This window comes from Uloborus diversus, chromosome 7, assembly GCF_026930045.1.
Source record: "Uloborus diversus isolate 005 chromosome 7, Udiv.v.3.1, whole genome shotgun sequence".
Taxonomy (NCBI): domain Eukaryota; kingdom Metazoa; phylum Arthropoda; class Arachnida; order Araneae; family Uloboridae; genus Uloborus; species Uloborus diversus.
The window spans coordinates 48,183,053-48,206,563 of record NC_072737.1 but is presented as its reverse complement, the minus strand read 5'-3'; the positions used below and the strand labels follow the sequence as shown (position 1 = coordinate 48,206,563).

At 31.3% G+C, this 23,511-nt stretch overlaps 1 protein-coding gene across 2 annotated transcripts in view; it reads left to right on the top strand.

Moving 5' to 3' along the window:
- Positions 1 to 23,511, top strand: part of LOC129225837 (nephrin-like) — a 298,382-nt gene that overhangs the window by 200,448 nt on the left and 74,423 nt on the right. For both annotated transcript variants that reach the window (XM_054860356.1, XM_054860357.1), the window contains exon 2: positions 7,777 to 8,112. In XM_054860356.1, the coding sequence (XP_054716331.1) occupies positions 7,777 to 8,112 (336 nt within the window). The remainder of the gene's footprint in view (positions 1 to 7,776; positions 8,113 to 23,511) is intronic.

The following is a 23,511-nucleotide window of genomic DNA, read 5'->3' as shown; positions in this document are numbered from 1 at the left end:
TTATTAAAATTTTTAGCGTGAAGAAAATCATTGAGAAAAGATTGATCTCTGTTGACATTTTTTCCTGAATATGAACAAATAAAATTCTGGGTTTTGTTTTGAGGCTTTTCCTGTAATCACGGGATTTAAAATGTTTCCTTTTTAGTTATTTTTCCGAAATCTGCCGAACAATTTTACTGATTATTATTTTTTCTTTTTGTTCAAGCCTGATTGTTGAACACTCGTCACTTGACAAACCTTTTATTTTTGGGGTGGACCGTGCAAAGCCGAGCGACGCAGATAGTATGCTACTTCAAAACCTCACGGGTTTTAAGTAAAGTATGGCTACTTAGGTTTCTTGAGAACTTAGTGAAAATGTTACCAGAGAAAGTAAAAACTATTTTCTTCCTTAATCCGAATTTAATACAAGTTTTCCGTTTGGTTTCGAGCGCTGTTCTATTTTTGAAGATTTGATAAATATTCCAAGCGAAAACTAGTTTTTGACAATCAAAACAGAACATTATTACTTGCAGAAATCATCTATTTTTTCTGAGTCCAATGTATAAGATGCTGGGCAATTTGATTGATGGTCACATCTTTCGAGAACCATCACACATTAAAAGATGAATGGAGGAGTTGATGCAGTTATTAGGAGGATTGTCCGATGCAATCAGTTCACAGCTTTGCGGAGCATTCTAGATTGCATTAACTTTTCTATTACATAGAACCTCAAACTCGTCAAACGAGTTTGGCAGAGCGAAAATTGTACAAGTAATAATTTTTGTTCGTCCGAAAAAAGGAAATATTTGCGATATTTGTTTGAAAGGAAATAAATGAAAGTTTTAGTAACTATAAAGTCCGTATAACAGTTTACTTGTGTTTTTGAAATTATTTTTTTAACTTTATGTGTACAGTGAAATCCCGTTACAACGAATTCCAATGCAACGAAATAACCGTTTTAACGAAATAAATTTCAGTCACGATTTAACTGCAATTACATTACTATAATTCGGTTGCAATGCAATTTTCATTTCAACGAAAAAAACTTAGGGTTTGTTGAAGTATATTGTAATGGAATTTATGTATTATGTTAGCAAACTAATATATTCGTGATATTTATATGCATTAAGTTAAAACAAGTTTAAGATACGAGACACAAATCAAAATGCATGACACACATTATTTTTTATCCAACGACAAACTGTAAATTACTAGTAGTAGCTTATATTTTTATCAAAAAAATTGTTTACAGAATAGAAAAACAATATTTGCTTGATATGTAATGAAAGATTAATATTAATACATACGTGGAAATTTGAAGGACATGTAAAAAAAAATTAAAATACAAATCATTTATCTTAGAACTCATCATAAGTTACTATATGTTGTTTTTTATTTATGTGATTTTAAGTATAATGTAACTTTGGAGACAGCTAGTGTTGTATAAACTGGAGATTTAGCGTATTTATGTATTAGTTAAAATATGTAAAGGATAGCATAATCATTTTGGTAAACATAAAATACAAAATTAATTGTTATGGTTTCCTGCTTATGAAAAGTATTACAGTATAAATTAAAGGTACAGCTTATTCATAAAATAGTTTAAAAAGTAGTTTATCATATGAAAATTCTGATCTTACCAGTAAGGGAAAAATAAATTTTGCCTAAACTGTTCAATACATTATTTAAAGAAGTGTTTAGGAACATAAATTGGGAATGGAAAAACATAAAAATGGAAGGATAATTTATAAAGGATTAAAGACTTGAAGAATAAATTGTTTTGCTTGATTTCTTATTTGAAATACTGAAACAATGCTTCAAGAATACAATTACGAAAGCAAGCCTATTGGATTGAAAATTAAACCCAGGAAGGCAAAAAAAAAAAAAAAAAAAAAGTCATAGTTATGTAGTTTTTTGCAGAAAATCATTATTGTTTTAGGTGAATTTGAAATGTTGTCGGGACGAGCACCCCGACAGACAGCTCGTTATCCCAACCAGAGACTGCAGTTTCGTCCTTGTTATGGACTCATCAGTCTGGAATAGGGAATAACCGAGCTGGGGACAAATGTCAAATCATGGAAGCTGATAGTGTCTACTCTACAAACTGTTATATATAAAGTAAATTTATCTCAGCAGCTATTCCGCAGACATGGTGCAGTTCAACTCGTAAATTGAAGGCAATGATTGGGTATTAAGCACCAAGTTAATCACCCGCATGTCGGTACATTGTATGTAGTTCTGCCTTTGCCCTGGCTTATATGCGGTAACTTATTGCTTAATATCCAATCCTTGCGTTCGATTTACGAGCTGAAGTTCACCATGTCTGGTAAGATATATTTACTTTATCTACCAGTTTATAAGGCAGCTTTAACTTTAATGAAATGATACCTGCTCCAGCTTGGTTATTTTCTATTCCAGACTCATGAGTCCATAACAAGGACCAAACTGCAGTCGCTGAATTGGATAACCGAACGAGTCTTAAGTTGCTATTGTATGATTTCACAAGCTTCATTTCAAAAACAATGATCAAAATTTTGGTATTATTTGTGTAAAATATAATTGAAAAACATTCTAGGCAATCTTGCTGACTCACACTGCGTAATCTAAAAATAACCGAACTTTTTCATGGTAGAATCAGGTAAGTATGGTAATATACTATATTTAAAACCTAATATTTATTCAAAATACGATCCATTTTACTCAATACAACGTTTTAATCGGTCAACCAATTCATCCATATACTTTTTACTTTCGGTTTTGGCTATGCTCTTTAGCATTGATGTCACGGCTGCTTAAATGGCACGAGCATAATAGTGAAATCTTTTATTATTGCAGTTTTCAGTTCCATAAACATGAAATTGATTTTTAACCTCGATTACCCTCCATATTCACCTGATCTATCACCGTGTGACTAGTTTTTGTTCTTAAAACAGAAAACTGCACTGAAATCAGCTATTTTACGATGATGTTCCAGTCATTCGAGTAGCTATGACGCAGGTGCTGAACAACATTCTCAAAACCAAATTTAAAGAGAACTTGGATAAACCGGTTCACAGTTGAAAACACTGTATTGAATCAAATGGATCCTATTTGGTATAAACATTAGCTTTAAAATATATAACAACTCTTATTTTATTCTGCTACTAAAAAGTTCGGTTATTTTTACAGCAGACTGTGTAAGTCGTTAGGTATGAAATTATTCTTTTTATAAATAATTTAAACGAAAGTTATTTACCATCTTTTACTATGCATTTCTGAAGTTTCCCCAAAATTAACATAAGTTATTAATGAGTTCTTGCTGTATTGATATTACTGGCAAAATTTATCGTCTTTTCCTTATAAAAAAACAAAAAGGTGCCCGAAAATGCTTTGTTACCGTTCAGAAAAAACGTAAAAAGTAATACGTCTCTGTATCGAAAAAATGTCTCTTTTTCCAACCATTATTTTCTAGCTAATCCTCTGATAACTTCAAATTATGTGCATAAATTTTATTAGCGGCTATACTCTAGATCGGTGCCATATCTCTAGGGGTAGATCAAGTTTATTGATTTTTTCATATTCTGTCATCATTAACTCCTTCCAAACCCTTATGCCATTAACTACTTTCTAACTTGACAGGTCCTACAAAAGCAAACACCCCTTTTTTGGAGTCAGAGCATACGTGTATTTTTTTCATCCATATTCATAAACAAAATATTGCTTATATTATTATTTTTTCCGAATATTTAGTTGCGCAGTTTTTTGCCGCTGTGTAAAAGCTTTTCTATTGAAAGGAGTTCATATTGAAACAGAATTATTGCTTGGCGGGAAAAATATCTATGTTTAAGAAAAATATTTATATAAATACTAGTAAAATATTATGTGTCATATGTGAAACTTAAGCACGATGCATTGTTAAATTGATGAAATACACTTATGCTATTTTATTAGAGCTAATATTAAAAAAGATAATGTTTCACTAACATTAAACAAGCAAACACCACTTAATTCTGGTTTAGGATGTTTCCTTAAATTTACCTTGGAGCTCAATAAGAAAGTAATTTATAATCTACACTTTTCTGAGATACGTGTTTGCTATTTAATTATTGTTTAAACTCCACGGAATCTCATTCCCGCATCTATTCCGGTGAGGTTTTTACCGGTTAAACCTTTACCGGGGTAGACCATCAACTGAGAGATACTTATAAACTATTGCTTCTGTCTAGTTATCTTAAAGATTAGTAATAAAAGCAGTGTAGTCATCTTTAATAAAAATTTGCAAATGTATCGCATAAGCAGATAACTTTCTATAGGACCTGTTTATTTTTAATTGGTTAATTAAATTTTAAACTCTAATACTAAAGTTTCAAAACTGAAATTTTTTTTCACAGTGTGTGCTACTTTATTACTATTTTCTTAGTTTCTTATCGTTTATTAAATGATCAGTTAAAACAGAATGCTAAAATCAATGTTTTAATAGTTACTTCTTAAATTAGAGACCACAATTATTTGTAGTAATTTTTTTGAACTTAATATCTTTAACATGGCTGTTCCATTTTACGGCTTTGATTAATAATTTAAAATGCCATGTATCAAATAGTTAATTACGTTTCAATTAGTAACAGTTCAATATCATACATTTCATCGCTTTACACTTTAATTGATAAAATTTTCGTCTATCACAATGTGTTTTTATTCGTGTTACAGTGAAACCTGTGTAAGTTGACCACTTGCGGTGCAGTACTTTGGTGGTCAACTTAGACAGGTGGTCAACTTATAAAGGGGATAATGATTTTTTTTTTGTCATTTCCTTGCACCATGTATTCATTTTTTGACTGATTGACAGTTAATCTTTCTGTTCAACTCACTTTCATTGTTTAGCATTACTTTGAAACAATAATTTAAAATGTTATTCAAATATTTTTAGAGATTATTTTCCCAGAATGAGGTATAATGTGTCACACAAATTTAAAATTTCAGTAAATGGATCAAAAAAAAAAAAAAAATATTGTTTATTAAAAGTTATTCATTTGATATTAATTGTTCCTAAAAATTCATAGCTTCTCAAAAGTTACAAATTTTTCTCATTTACGTTTATAACCCCATGATGATCTACTTTTCAAAAATAACTCCTTATTAAAGTTTGGTTCACTTATTAGACTAGTTATGGAAATTCCATATGTGTCCCAGCTAATTTTCTTTGGATTTCTCCCTTCCATTTTTAATTACTTTTAATATTTCATTCTTTTTATCAATCTCAAGTTCAACTAACTTTCTTTTTGAAGCCATTTTATGTAAAACTATAACACAAAGAGCAACAAGCTGGACTCTCATAGTTCAAAAAAGCTGTTGAAGATCAACAAAAGAAAAACCAGTTTGAGAAATAAAAGGGTCCTTAGTAGTTTTACCATGTGGTTAAACTCAAAAGGAGGTTTAGTTATGCTGCTGTTTCATTTAGATAAGTAAAATGCTGGTCTCGTATAAAATATATTCTTGGAAAGCTATAATAAAATAAAATGATTTGCTGAATAAAATTTTAAAAAATAAACCAAGTGGTCAACTTATAAAGGGTTTTTTATAATACCCCAAACCAAATTTGAACCCCACAAAGAAAACTTTTAATGTTTTGCTTTGTAAAAACAAAGAAATATAATGTTCTGCTAAAATTCTACATCCTTATTCACAAACTTTGATATTCAGCAAACAACTATAGGAAACACTTCTTACAGAAATCACAAAAGGAAAAGTGCGAAACAAAGCAGTGACTATCCAAAGAAGCTTCGACACGTGGAATAAAATTTTGCATGATCCGTTTTCAGGGGTGACTGAAAAGGGATAGAATATTGTAAAGGCATACGCAAATTAGTTCGTTAAAACAAATCAGTATAATTAATTAAATATGCAGTGGAAAAATAAATTTTGACTTTCATTGAGGGAATGCTCACTAAAATTTAAGTGCAGTGGCCGTCGCTTATATGAATCACGTTTGTTCTAAACTGTTTTGATTCCATAAAGGGCTGATTCAATAAAGCGGCTAACTCAATAAAAAGTTGGATTTTGTTCTGTTCTGACGAGTTAATTCATTAAAGTGGTTGATTCAATTAACCACTGATTCAATTAACCGGCGTCCACTGTAGTTTATGAGATCCCAACACTTTCCTGCAAACTCTTTATTTGGTTATAGATATAACAAATAAAAGCGAATAAAATATAAAAAAGAATCAATTTAACGTATACTTAGAGACCTCTATTTTTCTCTCGTTTACTTTTATAAACTGAATTTATAAAACAACCTCTCTCGGTGATGGAAAGCTGTGAAGATACTTTCCGACTCTGAGTTGAAGGGAAAAAACAAAACAAAAACAAAACACAACAACAACAACAACAACAAAAAAGGATAAAGTAGCGAAGACTAATAAAGAAACTAAGATAGCCGAACGATGAAAAATATTTAAATAAGTAGCAATCAGGAGAACATAGTAAAACATGCTTTTGGACGCGAACATTTTTTGCCCTCGTGTTTTCGTTATCAAATTATGAAGTCTTAAAGTCAGCCAAAATTTTCAGAAAAATCACCAAATTTAGCGAGTACCGGTGAATAATGGAAGACGTCTTTCACACGCTTTGCAGATAGATGGCATTCCTACTTACAGACAATGAAATCACATTCACTTACAATTTCTTACCAAATCTTTAAAACTTGATGATAAATTGAAGGTGAAAAGACCCTCTGTATCAATAATAAGTGCACTCGGGTAAATGATTTTTGCGTCAAAAATTCTCTTAAATGTCACTTCCGAATGCGACCTTTTTTACCACCTTTTACATAGTAAAGGAAGTATTTTCTTCGCGAAAAAAAATTCATTAAAAAATCGGCCTTAATTTCCATTTTGATCGCCCCCGAATGAATATTGAGTTTTTTCCCGAGTGAGATGAGTCCCGACCACAAGTGCTTAAGAACGTATAAACACGAGAAATATCCATTTTAACGATCCCCGAGTTGATTACAACGAGTTTTCTTGTAACGTCTGTATGCACGTATATCTGCGTATGTGCGTATATATCTCGCATAACTCAAACATTTTATGTCCTAGAAAGTTGAAATGTAATACGTAGACTCCTAGTGGGGTCTAGTTGTGCATCTTTTCTTTTGGTTGCATTCGGATGTTTCTAAAGAGGTCCTTTACACCTTTTTGAGGGAAAATCATTGTTAATTTCAATGCAAACTCAAGTGGTGTTTTAATGTGACGATATTCTTGGCGATAATGGGGCGATAATCTTGGCTATATATCGCCCCTCTTTTGGTCGCCAAGTTTTGTCTCCAATTTGTCGACAAATTTGACGACTTTTTTTCAAAATCTGGTTTCAAGTTGGCCATATTCAGAGAGTGAACCATTGACTCTTATTAAAATTACCACCGTTGGGAAAAATTAGCTGTATAAATTTTTTTTTTCTGCTCCGTTTTGCAATAAACTTGGGGTGAAAATATTTATAGTGCTTCTTTGCTTACTCCGAGGCACTTTTATCATTAAATTGGAGTAAAGGAAGTCATGTGATACACACATCAGCTCGTTTCCAATTATTACACGCTTTGTGTGGTTCCTTAGTAAAAAGTACAAACATCGGAGGTTATTGTTAATAGTTACTAATTATGTCTTAAAGATTTTAAAGGAGTTAGGAGTTCATAAAATGCTAATAATGAACATTTAGTTTTATTATTTAAACTACTATCAATAAAATAATAAATTCTCAAATTGTGTTTAATAAGGTGACTTTTTTTTCAACACTTCACTAACAGCATTAATTATTTATTTCCAGAATACAGTGAACACACTGCAGTGATTGGAACAGAGCTCAACATTCCGTGCAACGTAACAGCAGCAATACCGGATGATCAAGTGACTCTAATATTGTGGTATCGAGGAGATTCCGGCAACCCTATTTACAGTGTAGATACTAGACAGGCTCATGGAGTCACGCCAAAGAAATTTTCCAACAAACATCTTGAAGGCAGAGCAACTTTTTCTATGAATCGGACTTTGGCGATTTTGAATATTAAGCCAGTGAAAGACAATGACGGTGGGGAATATAGGTGTCGTGTGGATTATAGACGCTCAAGGACTATGAATTCTGTTATGAAAGTCATTGTAGTAGGTGAGTAAACTGTGCATTTGTTTATGAGGGTAAATTCAAAATCTGAATCTCTATGGTAAACATTTTCAAATTGCAGTCATTTATGGTAACATTACTCCACTTTATTTATCTAGTTTATTACATATTATATATTATTATTATTATGTAAACGCCCCACTTATTTTCTCGAGAGGTTTTGCGCCATACATATTCAGTTGTGATGCTTAACAAGTTTTACAGTAACAATACTTAATCCGTGGCCCAATGGTTGCATGCTACCCGTTCAATCCTCCTAACGCAATGACATATTATTTAAAAGGTAATACAAATAATTAAATTACTCCCTGAAATATTGAAAAATACACAAAAAAGTATAATTTTCATCAAAATGTAATCTTCCAATATTAGGAAGGAAAAAAACTTAGCTTTTTCCCATTTTTTCCTAAAGTGAAGTATTTATGGGGTAGAGAGAAATGCCAAAAATGTACATCAAAACCAGCAAGGAAGTTGAAATTCATAAATAAATATTTGTAGTTACCTTCTTCATGACAAATAAAACTAGTTGAAACCAGTTACTGTGCATTAGCAGACCTGCTGGAGAGGAAAGTGTAAGACCACTAAAAAAAAATAAGTAAATAAGATAAAATAACAATGTCTTCATAAAATGATGACAATATTAAATGAAGAAATGTGAATGAAACAAATAATAAATGAATACGTAGGTAATTTGATTAAATATTGAATATGCAAATGAAATGAACTATTTCACTTTGCCCTATCCGCTTTGCTCCACATGCACTTGACTAATTGTATGAAGAATTCAACATACAAATAAGCTTAATATTAAACAAAGAAATATTGCGCCAAATATTAGTCGATCTTAATTAATATTAAAAATGTTTAAAACAAGAAATTTAACATTTATTAATGACAAAAATATTTTTGGACTTTCAATAAATATTACAATATGAGTATTATATTTTCAAAATTACTTTTATCATCATATTCTTAGATTTTCAGAGGCAAATCTAATATTTCTTCTTTTTGACTGGAAGAGATTACAAGTGTTACTAAATAGTTAAAATATTACCGTATAGGCGGCTTTGAAAGCAAAGTAAATATTTCGCCGTTTCAATTTGCTCCGCTTCTTCATTTTGCCTCAGATTCCCCTACTTTTAAATACCTTTTGTAGCTGACGTAATGGTATAGTGATTAGACATTAGACGCTGCTCTCTTCCGCCCAAAGGCGCAGGTTTATTCCAAAGTCGTCGGTTTTTCAAGATGCAGAAAATGGACAGTGTCCATGTCGTATGACTATGCGGAATGTAAAAGATCCCACGAGCACTCGTTTGGCATAGAGTGTTCATGGCAAAATTAAATTACTAGAGCAATCTCGCAACAAAATAGAGCCCAGGTGCTTTCATCTAGTGGGGAAACTGGGCGTTCAAACTCTCATGGTAAAAGCAACCTATGATAGTGGTTCCACATGAAAATATGGAAAATATGGACGATATATCCGCGGAACGCTCCAAGTCTGCAAAAGACTACTTCTAACACAGCCCCATTAGAGAAACAAAATGTCCTTAGTAAATGCTCCTTGATAGTTTTTATTTTTCTATAGTTTTCTTCTGATTTAATTTTGTCATACTTGCGGGAATTTTTTTTCTGCGAAAGGAAACTACTATTTAATAAAAGGTCCTTTTGCTGTAAACAGACAATTCAATAGTTGGTTTTTAATTTACAATATATCTATTGATTCATAAACAGAAAACAAACCTACAAAACCTATTGATTTTTTTTATTAATCTGAATTCTCTATGCATTCCTACCATCTGTTCTCAAAGAAAAGTATTGAAAATAAATTTGTAACACATTCTCAATTCACAGAAATGGATACTCAAATGGAAATCATTTCACATCAGTTCATGACACCGTAACATTTATTCAGAATTATAGGGCATATGTTAGGGAAATCTTTTTCTTCTGATATATATACATTTCATTTTTTTGCTACCAATCAGAAAAAAAATCATCCATCACGTGGTATTATCAACATCAACTTTTTTGTTCGCTTTCCCTTTATTCCTTTTTTCGGATCAGTGTGCAGGGAATTTAATCCTATAAGCATCTTTTGGAGATAAAAAAAAAAGAGGAGGAAAGATATCAGCTATGTCAGAAACCAACAAACGTTTCTTTATTCTGATGACAGATGGACTTTCGAGCGGTTTCTATTGCATTTTTTAGACAACTTCGTTATTTTCAGAAATCAAACTTTATTTCTATGACTGAAAATTATAATGATAAAAAAAATGCCTTTTAGATTATTAAGGGTTTATCAATATTTTTTATAGTTCTTCTTGAAAAAAAATTAAAAAACTAATCTGTTTTTTTATAACTCGAAATATTTGTGTTTCCTTCATATTTATGACAATCTTTGTTAAAACTTAATAGTCTGCTTGTTTTTTTCTGCAGTTGAAATGAAGATCGCTGGAAACTACTGTCCAATGGGGTTGTTTCCAAAATTTTAAAAGTAGTTTTTTCTGAAAGAACATGTTTGAAAACATAGGATCTAACCATTTTTTAAATAATTTGTTTAAGTTTAATATTTTAAAAAAATACTTAAATCGGTGCGCTTTCATTGTTTACGCTTCTGTCGTGTGACTCACAAATGATAAAATGCTGTTCAGTGTTGCCATTGACAGAACGAAATATTTAGTTCGCATCTTTACTCACGTGTATTGTCAACGATATGGTTGATAGCAAGCGTAAAGCGCAATTTTAATTCGCTTCTTGATTATCATCACATGGAACCGTGGTAGAAAGATGCGCCAAATTGCATCGTTTGTGACGTCATAAAACCACGCCTTGTTTTCAAAATCGACATTTTTAAAAAAATAATTAAAAAATAACTGTTTGGAAAATGAAAGTCATTTCTGGGTCCATGTTATTTTTTTTACTCATTCTATCAATTTCAATGACTAAAAGTAGTACTTTTGACTGAAGGAAACAACCCCATTCTGTTTTATCTTATATACATTCATTGTTCTAAAAATAGTGTGATGAAGAAATTGTTGTTAGTCAGCGAAACATAACAAGGTTATAAAAGTTTCGATCCTTCCGTGACGTGATAGTAAAAACAGTAACTGTTTATCTTTTAATTTTTCAATTTATATTTCTTATCCCAACAAAAATAAATATTCCATTGCATTCAAGTAAGATTTCACTAATCATATTTATTTTGTTCGTGGATTTGTCAAGTAAAAAACTAAGAATTAAATAAGAGCTTTATCACAGGCTTCTACCAACAATATTGAAAAAAAAAAAGGATAGAAGAAAAAACATATCGATCAATAAAACGTACTCTTACCAGAGATGTGTTGCTTTGACCCAGAAAAGTATCATAAAATTATCGGAAAAACGTCTTTCACTTGTTTAAAAAAGTGTTAGAAACCATTATGTACTACTGAGCTACATCAATGCTTTATCAATAAATCAGCATTAATATTACTTTTTTTTTATCTCAAAAAAATCATTCTGAAAATTGCTATTTGAAAGTATACTTCTTAACATTTGAAATTCATCTTATTTAATGTTATGTACTCAAAAAATTAAAAAAGACTAAGTGGAATGATAACATTTAATTATAACTAATGGATTTATTGAACGTTAAAAAATTAACGCACTTAAATTCTCTGAAAATATGCAAATTAAAAGTAATACATAATAAAAAAAATATTTTGAAGCAAATTTCTTGAAAAATATCTTTGAACTGCTTTTTAAACCGAAAATACAGTTCAGCGATAATATGCATTATCGTAAGAATGCATCAATGTTTCCTTTCTTATACATTCTCTTCTGTCAGCTGGAGTATTGCAATATATATATTTTTGCTTCAAGAATATGACAGTGATTGATTATGCAGCAATACATTGCCATTCATAAAAAGAATGCCTTCACTTTTAAATTTTCTTGTTAATGTAGAGAAGGAAAAAATATTTTTCATAATTGGGTCTTCCTTAGTTCTCTTTTCTGTTCGAACAAAAATACAAGCATATCAAAAACTATGTCATATATATATATATATATATATATATATATATATATATATATATTTTTTTTTTTTTTTTTCATGCATTTTTACTTTTACTTTAACGTCTGAAAACGCGGGTTTTTTTTGAAAAATATATTTATTTTCTTTTACTAAACTCGACATTTTGTTAAAAATTAATTTTGACGGGTAAGCATAAATAACATTTTAATTTAAAAATTTGATAGAGGAAGATATTAATTTTCTATTATTATATCCTTCTATGTTATATACGATACATACACACGTTTTTGATATTAGCAATAAATGTATTAAGTGTTTATTATTTATTATGGCACTTTTTTCATTAAATATGAGAAAAGAATAATTGATAAGCACTAAAAAGTATAATGGGATGATCTCTAAAAACTTTGTTTTCCATTTGAAGCACATTCTAGATGTCTGATTGATACAATTAGTGATCAAAAGTCCTCCGGCTTTAATGATAATATTTTCATTGCATATACTGACTTCCAAAAGATTTGTTTGTTCAAAAGTTGAATATGAATGATAACAGAAAGAAGTAATTTGTAACACACAATTAAGACACATATTTTAAAAAGAACTCTTTCGTTAGAAGTTATTATTATTATTGTTATTATTATTATTATTATTATTTTTTTTTTGAGAAAACTCTCATAATTTCAAATCAAAAATGTGTCACCATTCTCTAAGTTTTAAACATATTTGATTGAATCAAATTCTTCAAATTAAATTGTTCGAGACTAAACTGGTTAGCTAATGCTAAAGATGTCTGCACTTGTCTTCAACTTATATAATAAACTTAAAAGGAAAAGGAAAATTTCAGAAGAAGCTCGTTTATAAACGTAGTTCCGAATTTGCTCTAACGTTTAGTTCCCGTTATAGAGCGAGTCGTAACTTCGTCTCCCAACCATAACCTTCAGAAATATTTTTGATCAACAGCAGTAGCATTCGGAATACCAAATAATTCAAAGACTTCTTTGTCATTTGTTCAGCTTTTTGGGTCCATGACCAAGTTCTATAAAATCATCAAGTCCAACATGCAATATATGAATGTTATGAACTCCTCAGTATGGAATAGTGAATAACCGAGCTGGCATCTGATGTCATATCATTGAAGCTGAGATTTCAAAGAAACTGGTAGATAAAGTAATTTTTCCATCCAGCGAGGGTTCGCAGAATGGTGCGACTTGAATCGTTAATTGAAGGCAAAGCTTGGGTATTTAATAGTAATTTACCGTCTCTAAGCCAGGGATAAGGCAGAACTCCCAGCAATATACTAGATATAGCCATAAATTATATACTAATCGGAGTCCTATAATAAATCCTATTATTGGACCCTATATATATATATATATATATATATATATATATATATATATATATATATATAGGGGTCTTATAATAATAATCCTAAATTATATATTAATAATATATATATTAATCGTTCTAGACATTAATGTACTAGACATCGCCCCCGAGGGCCCATTGTTCTTGTCATTGCAATGACCAATCAGGTGGGAGTCTCTCGAGAAAGTGCAGCCCCCACCCCCACGGAGCCCAGGAGCGCTCCGGTGGACCAATGCCAAGGGCCACGTCTTTATTAAAACATTTAAATACTACATTTGGATGGACATTTACATTCACAATCACAGTACAATAACAGTTACATTGAATACTAATGATGTGGAAGTGGATTATACTGTTGTGATTACAGAATACGCCTCATACGCAGTCCCATTATCACATCCAGGGATTGCACTTATTTTGTTAGAACTCATCAGTCTGGAATAGTGAATAACCGAGCTGGAGGCAGATGCCATCTCATTGAAGCTGAGAGCGCCAATAAAGTGGTAGATAAAGTTATCGGTTATTTAACCCTCCTGACAGATGAGTTCAAACAAGAACGAAACTATAGTCTCTGGATGTGATAACCGGGCTGTCTGTTATGTTGTATGTAGTTCTACATTAGCCCTGGCTTTCAGGTGGTAACTTGCTGCGTAATATCGAAGTTTTGCTTTCAATTTACGAGCTGAAGAATTTTTACAAAATTCCCGTAATAAAGCGTAACGTTTTGTGAAATTTCAAATATTTTCAAAAAATTCGCATAGTTTGATTTTTTTCGAAAAATCTCTAAAATTCAAGTTTCTTGCTAGAACCGAAGAGATTAAATCATAGCAACAACATGTTGTACAATTATTACTAGTAGGATAATTCCACATTTTCAGCACTAAAGCCCAGTGCTCTGCAGATTTTCAATGTTTTGAAATTTTGAAATCCCTATCTAAAACCCCTTTATTAAAGGACCTATAGCATTTCGTACAAAGATAAATTTTAAGAATAAAATACACAGTTTGATAACTAATACTTTTTTGTCACTACTTTTGTCATTTACTACTTCCGATTCAAAATAAAAGTTGACTCGTTTATGTTTTGATTTCTAAATTCTTTTGTTACAGCATTTCCTTAAGAGTTTTATTTAGTCAATTCAATCCACACCCGCTTGCAATATTGTATATTATCTATTGTTCAGGGATATCGCTTTCAATGCAGATCTCATAAATTATTTATAAGAGAGGAAATAGCCTGTCAAGATCAGCTCACCTCATAAATAAAGCAATAATAAGCTCTCAGCTAAGATTTGAGAAGTTTATCGCTGCATTTAAAAACGTTCCCTAACTATGATTTTTCTTTCATATCTTTTGAGGGAAAAAAAGAACGCTACAGTGACAATTATTTTCTTTCAAAATTAAAACAAGTTAAAAAAAAAAAGAAAAATTAATTTGAATTCTGAAATTTTGAATTCAAATTATGTTTTTTGCAATCACGAGTTGCGACAGGGCCCTGCTCATTGGGGGCTATTGTTTCAAGAAACGGCTCCTGTCCCCTCAAGCCTACGCCTCCTCCTGTGCGGTTACGTGTGTATAGTTAGTTGTGTGTGTGTGTAGACGCGAGTGCTGCATGTGTAGGCTTGTGTGTATGCGTAGACCTGTGTGTATGCACGTAGGCGTGTGTGTATGAGCGTGTGTTTGTGTGTGTATGAGCGTGTGTTTGTGTGTGTTTGTGTGTGTATGAGCGTGTGTGTATATGTATGAGTGCGCTTGTGTATGTGTGTGTATGAACGTGCGTGTGTGTAGGACATGGACGCCACCGACCAGGAGAAACGAATTCCAGGAGGCAGTGCTCGGAGCCGTCCCTGCAGAGGACGGTGGGCGGTGGTGCTGGTGTCCCTGGTCCGAGCTGAAAAAGGCACGGACATCAAAAACGGTCAAATGAGAACAATAAGCAATCGTGACTGCTCAAAAAAAAAAAAAAAAAAAACACTTACAAGACTTAACATTTTGGGGAATACCAAGTACCAGACTTACATTGATAAACTAGATAAATACAGTTTCTTTGTAAACATATACTTTTCATTGAGAATCATAAATTGAAAATAGATCGTCGAAACAGACACACAAAAATTACCATGTATTTGATACACTTTAAAAGTTATGCCTGTTGCATATAAGAGGATAATCATTTTGTAGAAAACCGCAATTTACATGTTGTTATAAGATAAAAAAATAGAGTGGTTCGAAAAAATTGATTTCTTTATTTCGGAATCGCGTTACCTCTCAAAAGTTGTAGTTTGGCATCCTCAATTAGGGAAAAATAATTTTAAAAAAAATCTAAGTTGACATTTTCAGTTCAAGCATAAGGCTGAAAGTTTCAAAAATATGCTAAAATTTTTTTTTTTAAATATTAAAATTAGTTTTTTTTTAAATATTTTTATAACGCGAAGCTATAAATTGTCAATAAATAGCGTAGTTTGAACTTAAAAAAGTATTTTATAGCTTTTAAAGAACTTTCGTTTGCGCATACGCCTTAAATTGGGCTAAAATCTCCTGCGCAATCTAAGGCGTATGAGCAAACTAAAGATTTTATGTAAAAGCTATAAAATATTTTTTTTTTAGGTTCAAACTATCCTAGATACTGACAATTTACGGCTGTTGCATTATGAAAAAAAAAACGAAAGAACGAAAATGCCACTTTTATTATTTTTCGAAAAATTCAGTTTTTAGCATACTTTTTTAAACTTTCAGCCTTATACGCGAACTGAAGATGTCAACTTAGAATGTATTTAATTATTTTCCCCGATTTTGGGTACCAAACTGAAGCTTTTGAGCGGTGACGCGATTTCGAAATAAAGAAATCGATTTTTTCGAACCCCCCTAGTGTACCAAGAAGTTTGAGGGAGGGGGGGAGGAGTAAAAGTTAAGTAAGCACGGAGAAAATTGATTTATTTGTACGATATTACAGAATTCGAGGGTGCAGATAAAAGTGTAGGTTGGTTGACCAGAGCGTTTACGGTAAAATATCGTTATTTTGCATTGTTTAACAAAGCTAAGTACTTGCATTTTAATACCTTTTTCTTTAAATTTTACAAGAGTGTCAATAACAATTCTGCACATTTATTTTCATCGAAGTGGTTTCTTGTAAAACTACTGCCCTAGACAAGCATTGTTAGTAGCAGTAGTTACTTCTAGTAGACGGAGTTGTTTAAATAAAAGATCGGGCCATCTCTCCACAGTAGGAGGCTAATTGGTAACATTACAAGACTAATTGGTAACTTTGTATGTATTGCATATTGTGCTTAAAACTTATAAAATACTTATGAGAACTTATAAAAAACTTATAAAATAAAGCTTTTAACAATCATTAAAAAATATATTTTGCGCAATAAATCGAGTAGCTGGAAAAAAAACAATATATTAAAAAAAAAGCTAATATCAAATCAATTTTTGAAAAACATTTGCTAATAAATTGATCAAACTTTTCAACGAAACAATTTTTTCACGAATTTTTCACTCAATTCATTACCAATGAAATTACTAGAAACAAATGTAACTGATAAATTTAGGGATATGAAATACGTTTATAAAGTGTTGGAGGGTCCTGTACCGAAGAAAATTTAAAATTTACCTGATAGGTAGAGGTTTAAATTTCGTACCGTAGACATGCAATTCATTGTTCCTGAATCCAACTCGAGACATAGGCTGTAGAAAAAGGACTTAAGACTTTAACCATGCGTTTAGATTCCAAACAGAAGTGCAGAAATGGAAAAAAAAAGCTATCTACTGATGTTAAAAAAAAACTTCAAATGAGTCATAAACTCAGTTCTGCAGATACTGCGCTTTATTTTATCATATCCACTATTTTCAAAACCTTTGCTCGTTTTTCTGTGTATCTGTGTGTCTATAACTCTATCTCATCCGGACTGCCAATGACTACTAGGCAAATACTTCTACAGATGGAGATCCAGAACATCCAGGGAAAGTCAATCCGCTCTGTCTCATTCATCTAAACCTCAAAAGGGTTGAATTTATGAAAACAGTCAGGACGTCCATTTTATCTACAGGATTTCCAAAGGGAAAAGCATTAAACTCATTAGTTGTCACCCGTCGCAGGGGACGAACAGCAACTGGCGAGCGAAGCGAGCAGTGAAAGGAGCTCCCTAGAACATACATGTATAGCTTAACAAAACATGTATAACTAGAGTACTTTTTACTGTTTTTTGTATAATGCACAAACTCTCCAAGCACTACCGTATAATGGACAAGAGCTTTAAACAACTGGTAGTCATTTAATAATTGATTGAATTACTTGATTATTTTTTTCGCAGTTGACTCTTTACATTGACTTTATATTATCTGTGTAGGATTTTTTTGTTTTGAAATTGACAACACTAACATATTGGGGTTTAGAGATAGAGAGTGGCTCATTTTGCCAACCATGAACTCTCGCCGCAAAGGCGAGGATATTTTTAAAAAATATATAATTTTTTATTATTTTTTTTCAAATGCATTTATTAAGTTTTATCATTGTTTGGAGATCATTTTACAATGAAGTTTGTTTAATGTCTCATTGTTTTTTTTTTTTATCTGAAACATTAATTTTAAAAATTGTAAGTCCAGACGTATCATAACTCTTTTAATTTTTTGCCTACAAACTTGAAATTTTGTCTATAAGATACTCTTTACAGTATCTTATAGAAAATTTTTTAATTTTATACACTATATTTGGCACACTGTGTACCAAATATAAACATATTTGGTTAAGTATTTCATAATTTTGACTGAAGGGGTTAAAAATACGAAACTTCTACAAAAGCAAGAAAAAAAAGGAAAAAAAAAGAATGAAAAAGAAAATAAAAATATCCCACCCCCCGCCCGAAAATACCTTACTTCTAGTCTGTGGTCTTCAGTTTCCGAGATTTATCCCAATATATGCAGGCGACTGTCTATACATTCGATCGCCACGGTTGGGCAAGTAAAGTATGGAACTCATCTGTCACGAATTGCAGTTCATGTTGATCTATCCACTCGCTATCCATCTTCGCAATAAACACACTTATTCAGGTTAGTCTGAGTTTCTTATTTCTTTAATGTCCCCCAAGGAGAAAATCCAATACCAGATTGCCCGTCGCAGTTTTCGGGAATTATTGTGTTTACGAAGAATATCGATTACGTCTGGAATACTTGATGGTAGCGGCGGAGTTTTGATTCATAAATCAAGCCTCAGTAGTTGGACAGGCTGAGTTATGCAATTCGAAATTTGATTTGATTTATATATCAAGATTTTTGCATTATGACAAAGTGAGTTCTAAAATCAAATTATTGTGCATTTACTTTTTTAGGGATATAATCTAAAAGCTCTGTATTTCATAGCTTTCCAATTTTGTCCTCAACTTTAACTGAAGGGAAGGTTTTCCTTTCATGATTGCTCAAATTATGGGAAAATGTGCTGAAAAATGAAGAACACAGTATTTGACGTAGAATGCATCAATACATTACGTGTTTTTTTTTTTTTGAAAGAAATACTCTTTGATCTATATTACTTTCCATGGTGTTTCCATTTAAAATTCTGCCATGCAGTTTTCAACTTACTTTCCTTGAGCAAGTATATAAACACAAGAGCAGGTCCAGCGTCTGATTTTCGAGGGATCATTGTTGGAGGAGGGAAGGGAGGGAGCGGTCATATGTGTTATATTTTCGCATATATGAGGTGTCTGGGATGAACTTTTTCGAAACTTTTGTTCTAAAAACGCAGTTTTGAGCTATCTATGGACACTTAAAGGAGGTGGTCATGACCCCAATAACCCCCCTACTGGATCCGCGCCAGATATATCACACCACTACTCTCTGCATATTCATAGAAACTATTAAAATAGGCATTGCCATTTTAACCAACAAAATGAAACGACTGTAAAAGAAGGCCAAAAATTGTCAGTAAAAGGGAATATATTTAATACAAAAAAAAATGTGAGAGCAAGTTAGTCGAAATTATCATAGTTTAATCATAGTTCATAAATACTAGCAATTTTTCCGCCTCATTTAATAATCGTGTTTATCTTTCATTATGATGTTAACTGTGAAAGAGCAGCAATGTAGGTTTTTTAAGCGAATTAGGCGGGTGTTTTTTTTTTTAGAGAAAATAAAATACCAAAGCTCTTTGTGGAAATCTCAAGAATTCATTGTGTGAATGATGCATAATGTTTATTTCTGAAATTAAAAAAAAAAAACTTTATAGTGACGCATTTAATAAAAACTGCAGTGTTTCATTCGTTGTCAAATCAGTAACTAGCAATGAATTCTTTAATAAGAAAAACAAAAGCTTAAGCTACAAAAAAAAAAAAAATAATAATAATAATAATAATAAAAAAAAGGAAAAAAAAAGAAAACACATATACTCTGCTTTACATCTTTTTACTCATAATGAAAAGTGTACAGTAGAACCACTCATTAGAGAACATTAAGGGGACTAGAAATTGTGTTCCTTAACTACAGGTACTGCTTGTTCGGAGGTATATGAATTCCTGAATATGTCGTGTACTAAGTATTATATAATAGTGAGCCTACAGTATTAACATTGAATAAATATCGGAATTGTTAAAAAAAGCTAAAATAAAATCCAGAGTTATTTAAATAGAAAAAAAAAATATCTTGAAAATTAAAGTTTAATCAAAAATTTAGTAAATCAAAATTAGTAATTTATAGAAATAATTTAAGTATAATTTTTTTCATTGATTTGCTTCATGTAAATGTTGTTTGCTTCATGTATAATTTAAGTATAATTTTTTTCATTGATTTGCTTCATGTCACATAATTTACAATGCCATTTACACAAGTGTGATCATGTATTAGTTTTCCATAAAAAGTTTGCTACAGACCGTGTACTATTGGAACTGAATCCATGTGAATTAATTGCTTCGAGAAAAAAACATGAGTATAAATCTCAGCGCGAATTTTAAGATACACATTTCCTGCGTTTTATGTTATTGTCAAGGTAAATTTTACCAGTTAATTTTTAAACAAATAAACTCTTAATACAAATACCTTCATTTCTTATGCCTTTTTACATTAGTTAGATCAGTTTTTAATCTGTGACTGTCCCTTAGATAGAGTATCTCTGCATCAGAAATAAATACTTGAAAGTCCCTATTCAAAAGAACTCGGACTAGAAAAAGTGTCCTTTACATGAAAGTGTCACTTAAAGAAGGACTACGGTATTTGATAACCCTTAAAAAAATGAAATAAAAACAAACACAGAATAAACATGTAACAAGTTGAAATATTTGAGAATGAAGCAATACATTTGATTGAAAATCTAACAAACACCTAAAACTTATATCATGATAGTGTATCTCTAGAAAAGAATTGCATATATCATTGAAACATGCATTCTCACCTGCTTACATTCGAAATTCTGAATTTCGAAATCGGTTACATTGGAACAAAAATTGTGATAACGTTCGTCACATTTATTTTATCTTTTCTGCACTTCATTCAGATATGTTTTGGCAACTGAAACGCATTTTTTAGGTAGAGAGAAATGTGGAGATGGAGTTTTCTCGTATTTCCTGTTTCCTTCCGTTCGTGAAAAAAAAAAAAAAAAACTCTCACGTCAATACCTATACACATTCGTCGGTAATACCAAATCTCTTTCAAAAGTATCGCTGTTACAGATATTTCAAGTAGTCATTCTGTTTTTTAAATAATAGAGAAAATAATATTATTTGTTAAATTTAAAGCATTTTTCATCGATGCATAAAATAAAAATTTATTAAATTAAAATGCAATCTATAACATAAGAATTTACGCCCCTAGAAGGAATTGTCATAAAGAATAGAAATTTTACATAAGTATGTACCTAAAACATAAAAAATAGAAACTGATTACAAAATAAAAACAATTTGATAACTTATTGTTGCCCCAAATAAATGGAAAATTTTGTACCCCATTGAGCCATCTCTATCGTGATTGGAAGAAGAGATACAGACAAGCATTGAAGTGTAACAGTTTCGTACGATGTCCCACGTCATCTCGTACCACAGTTACTTTAAACGCGCTATTAATTTGTTGTCCAACTACTTATCGTCACAAGCAATCCTAGGCTAGCGTGTGCAAAAAAAAAAAAAAAAAAAAAAAAAAAAAAACTATTTGACTACAAAAAAAACGTGGTTATTGATTTTTTGAAAAAAAGTACTACAGTTACAATAAAACAAGTGGTTTTAATCTATTTTTAAAATTTGTGTTTTTATGTAAAAAAAAACACTTAAAATATTTGTGATATTGATTTCTTATCATGTTATTCGGTTCAGTGTAAAAAAATACATATAATTCAATACCCAACTTACCTACATACATAAGTTGAAATACCTTCCCCCCAGGAAAAAGTCGGTGACTTTTCAGACATCAATTAGGAAGGCGTAACAAAGCTTTTCCAAAAAAAACCCCCCTCGTGTTCTATTTTTTCCCAGGAAACTACTATTTTTGCTGAAATAATAAGACAAAAACATGCGAAAAAAATCGGTGTGTTTGAAAAAAAAAAGGCTAGGGTATGGTGGGGTAAAGTGGTCATAAAATCGGAGGTTTTCAACTTTGGTGGATAATAAATACAACAAATAATTTAAACACCTCAACTTTTTTTGTTGTTATTTTACATTGCATTATTAGAGAACACAATACACTGAAGTTTAGAAAAAAAAAATATTGATTTAATTAGTTTTATAACACTTTCTTTTCCCTTTGTATTTATGACCACTTTACCCCATGGGATGGGGGAAAGTGGTCATAGCATGGGGTAAAGTGGTCATAGTTAAAAATAAATGCAAAACCGTATTAAATAACCCTAATATTTGTATACTTCAGTTATTTTTATGGTAACAAGTATATGCACTAATATATGCGTGTATTCACGAGTATATACGTGTCGTGTAAACATGAGTAATCACGTTCATATATGAGTAGATACCGTGCATATCTGAGCATATACGTGCATAGTAGACGTATATACGCATATATGTACAAGTGTACATGTGGGTATATAACATAACTGTACATAAATGTATATACGGGTATACACGAGTTAATTCGTGGATTCATCCAGTGCGTGTTTGCACGTGTCTACTCACGTATATACACGTATATATGGAAGCACGAGTATATACGTATGTATACGTGTAAGCACAATTATATACCTGAAAAAACGTATATACGTACATTTGTGTGTCCGTACATACTCGTCAACCAGTACATATATGAGGAGCAAACATTCAAACCATGTTTTCTCCTTCGGATACAGTTTTTCAGGAAACACAAAAAACTAATATATTTAAAAAAAACTCGTATTAGACCCCAATTATCATTTTTTTAGTTGTATTACTGATTACTAGTAATACTTGTAGGCGTACTTTACCTAATAAACTTAAAATGAAGTAGAAAAATGCATTTGAAATTTGGAGAAATCATGTTTTGACCGAACTCAAAGGAGGAAACGTGTTTTGAATGTTTTCAATGTGGATAAAACACTTTTTGAATGAAAAAGTTAGTAACTTAAATTGCTACGATTACATTTTTTAATGGAATAAAACTAATTAATGACATAATAAAACTGATTGTTATAAAATAAAGCTAGAAATTTATATGTGAAAAAAAATTGTCCTGCATAATCCTCATCCAAACAATCGCACACTACTTCCTCCGTTTCATCATTGCGTGCAGGTAAATTATAAATAATGTCTTTGCACCAATTAAAATCAGGTTGATTTTGCCACTCTTCGCCATACATTAAGTTTAAAAGTTTATCTACGTCTCTTTTCTTTTCAACTGATATTCCATGGCTAAGAGGAAGAGATTGTAAGACAACACTTTTCACAATGTGCATCTATTATTTCTTCCATCCCTAAATTAATAATAAAAATTTAGGTAAAAGCACACCGCTCTAAAATAAACAAACAAACCCCCAACATAGCACCAAGCAAACAATAACATAACCTCTGAAACACTAGACACATTGGGAAATAGCTG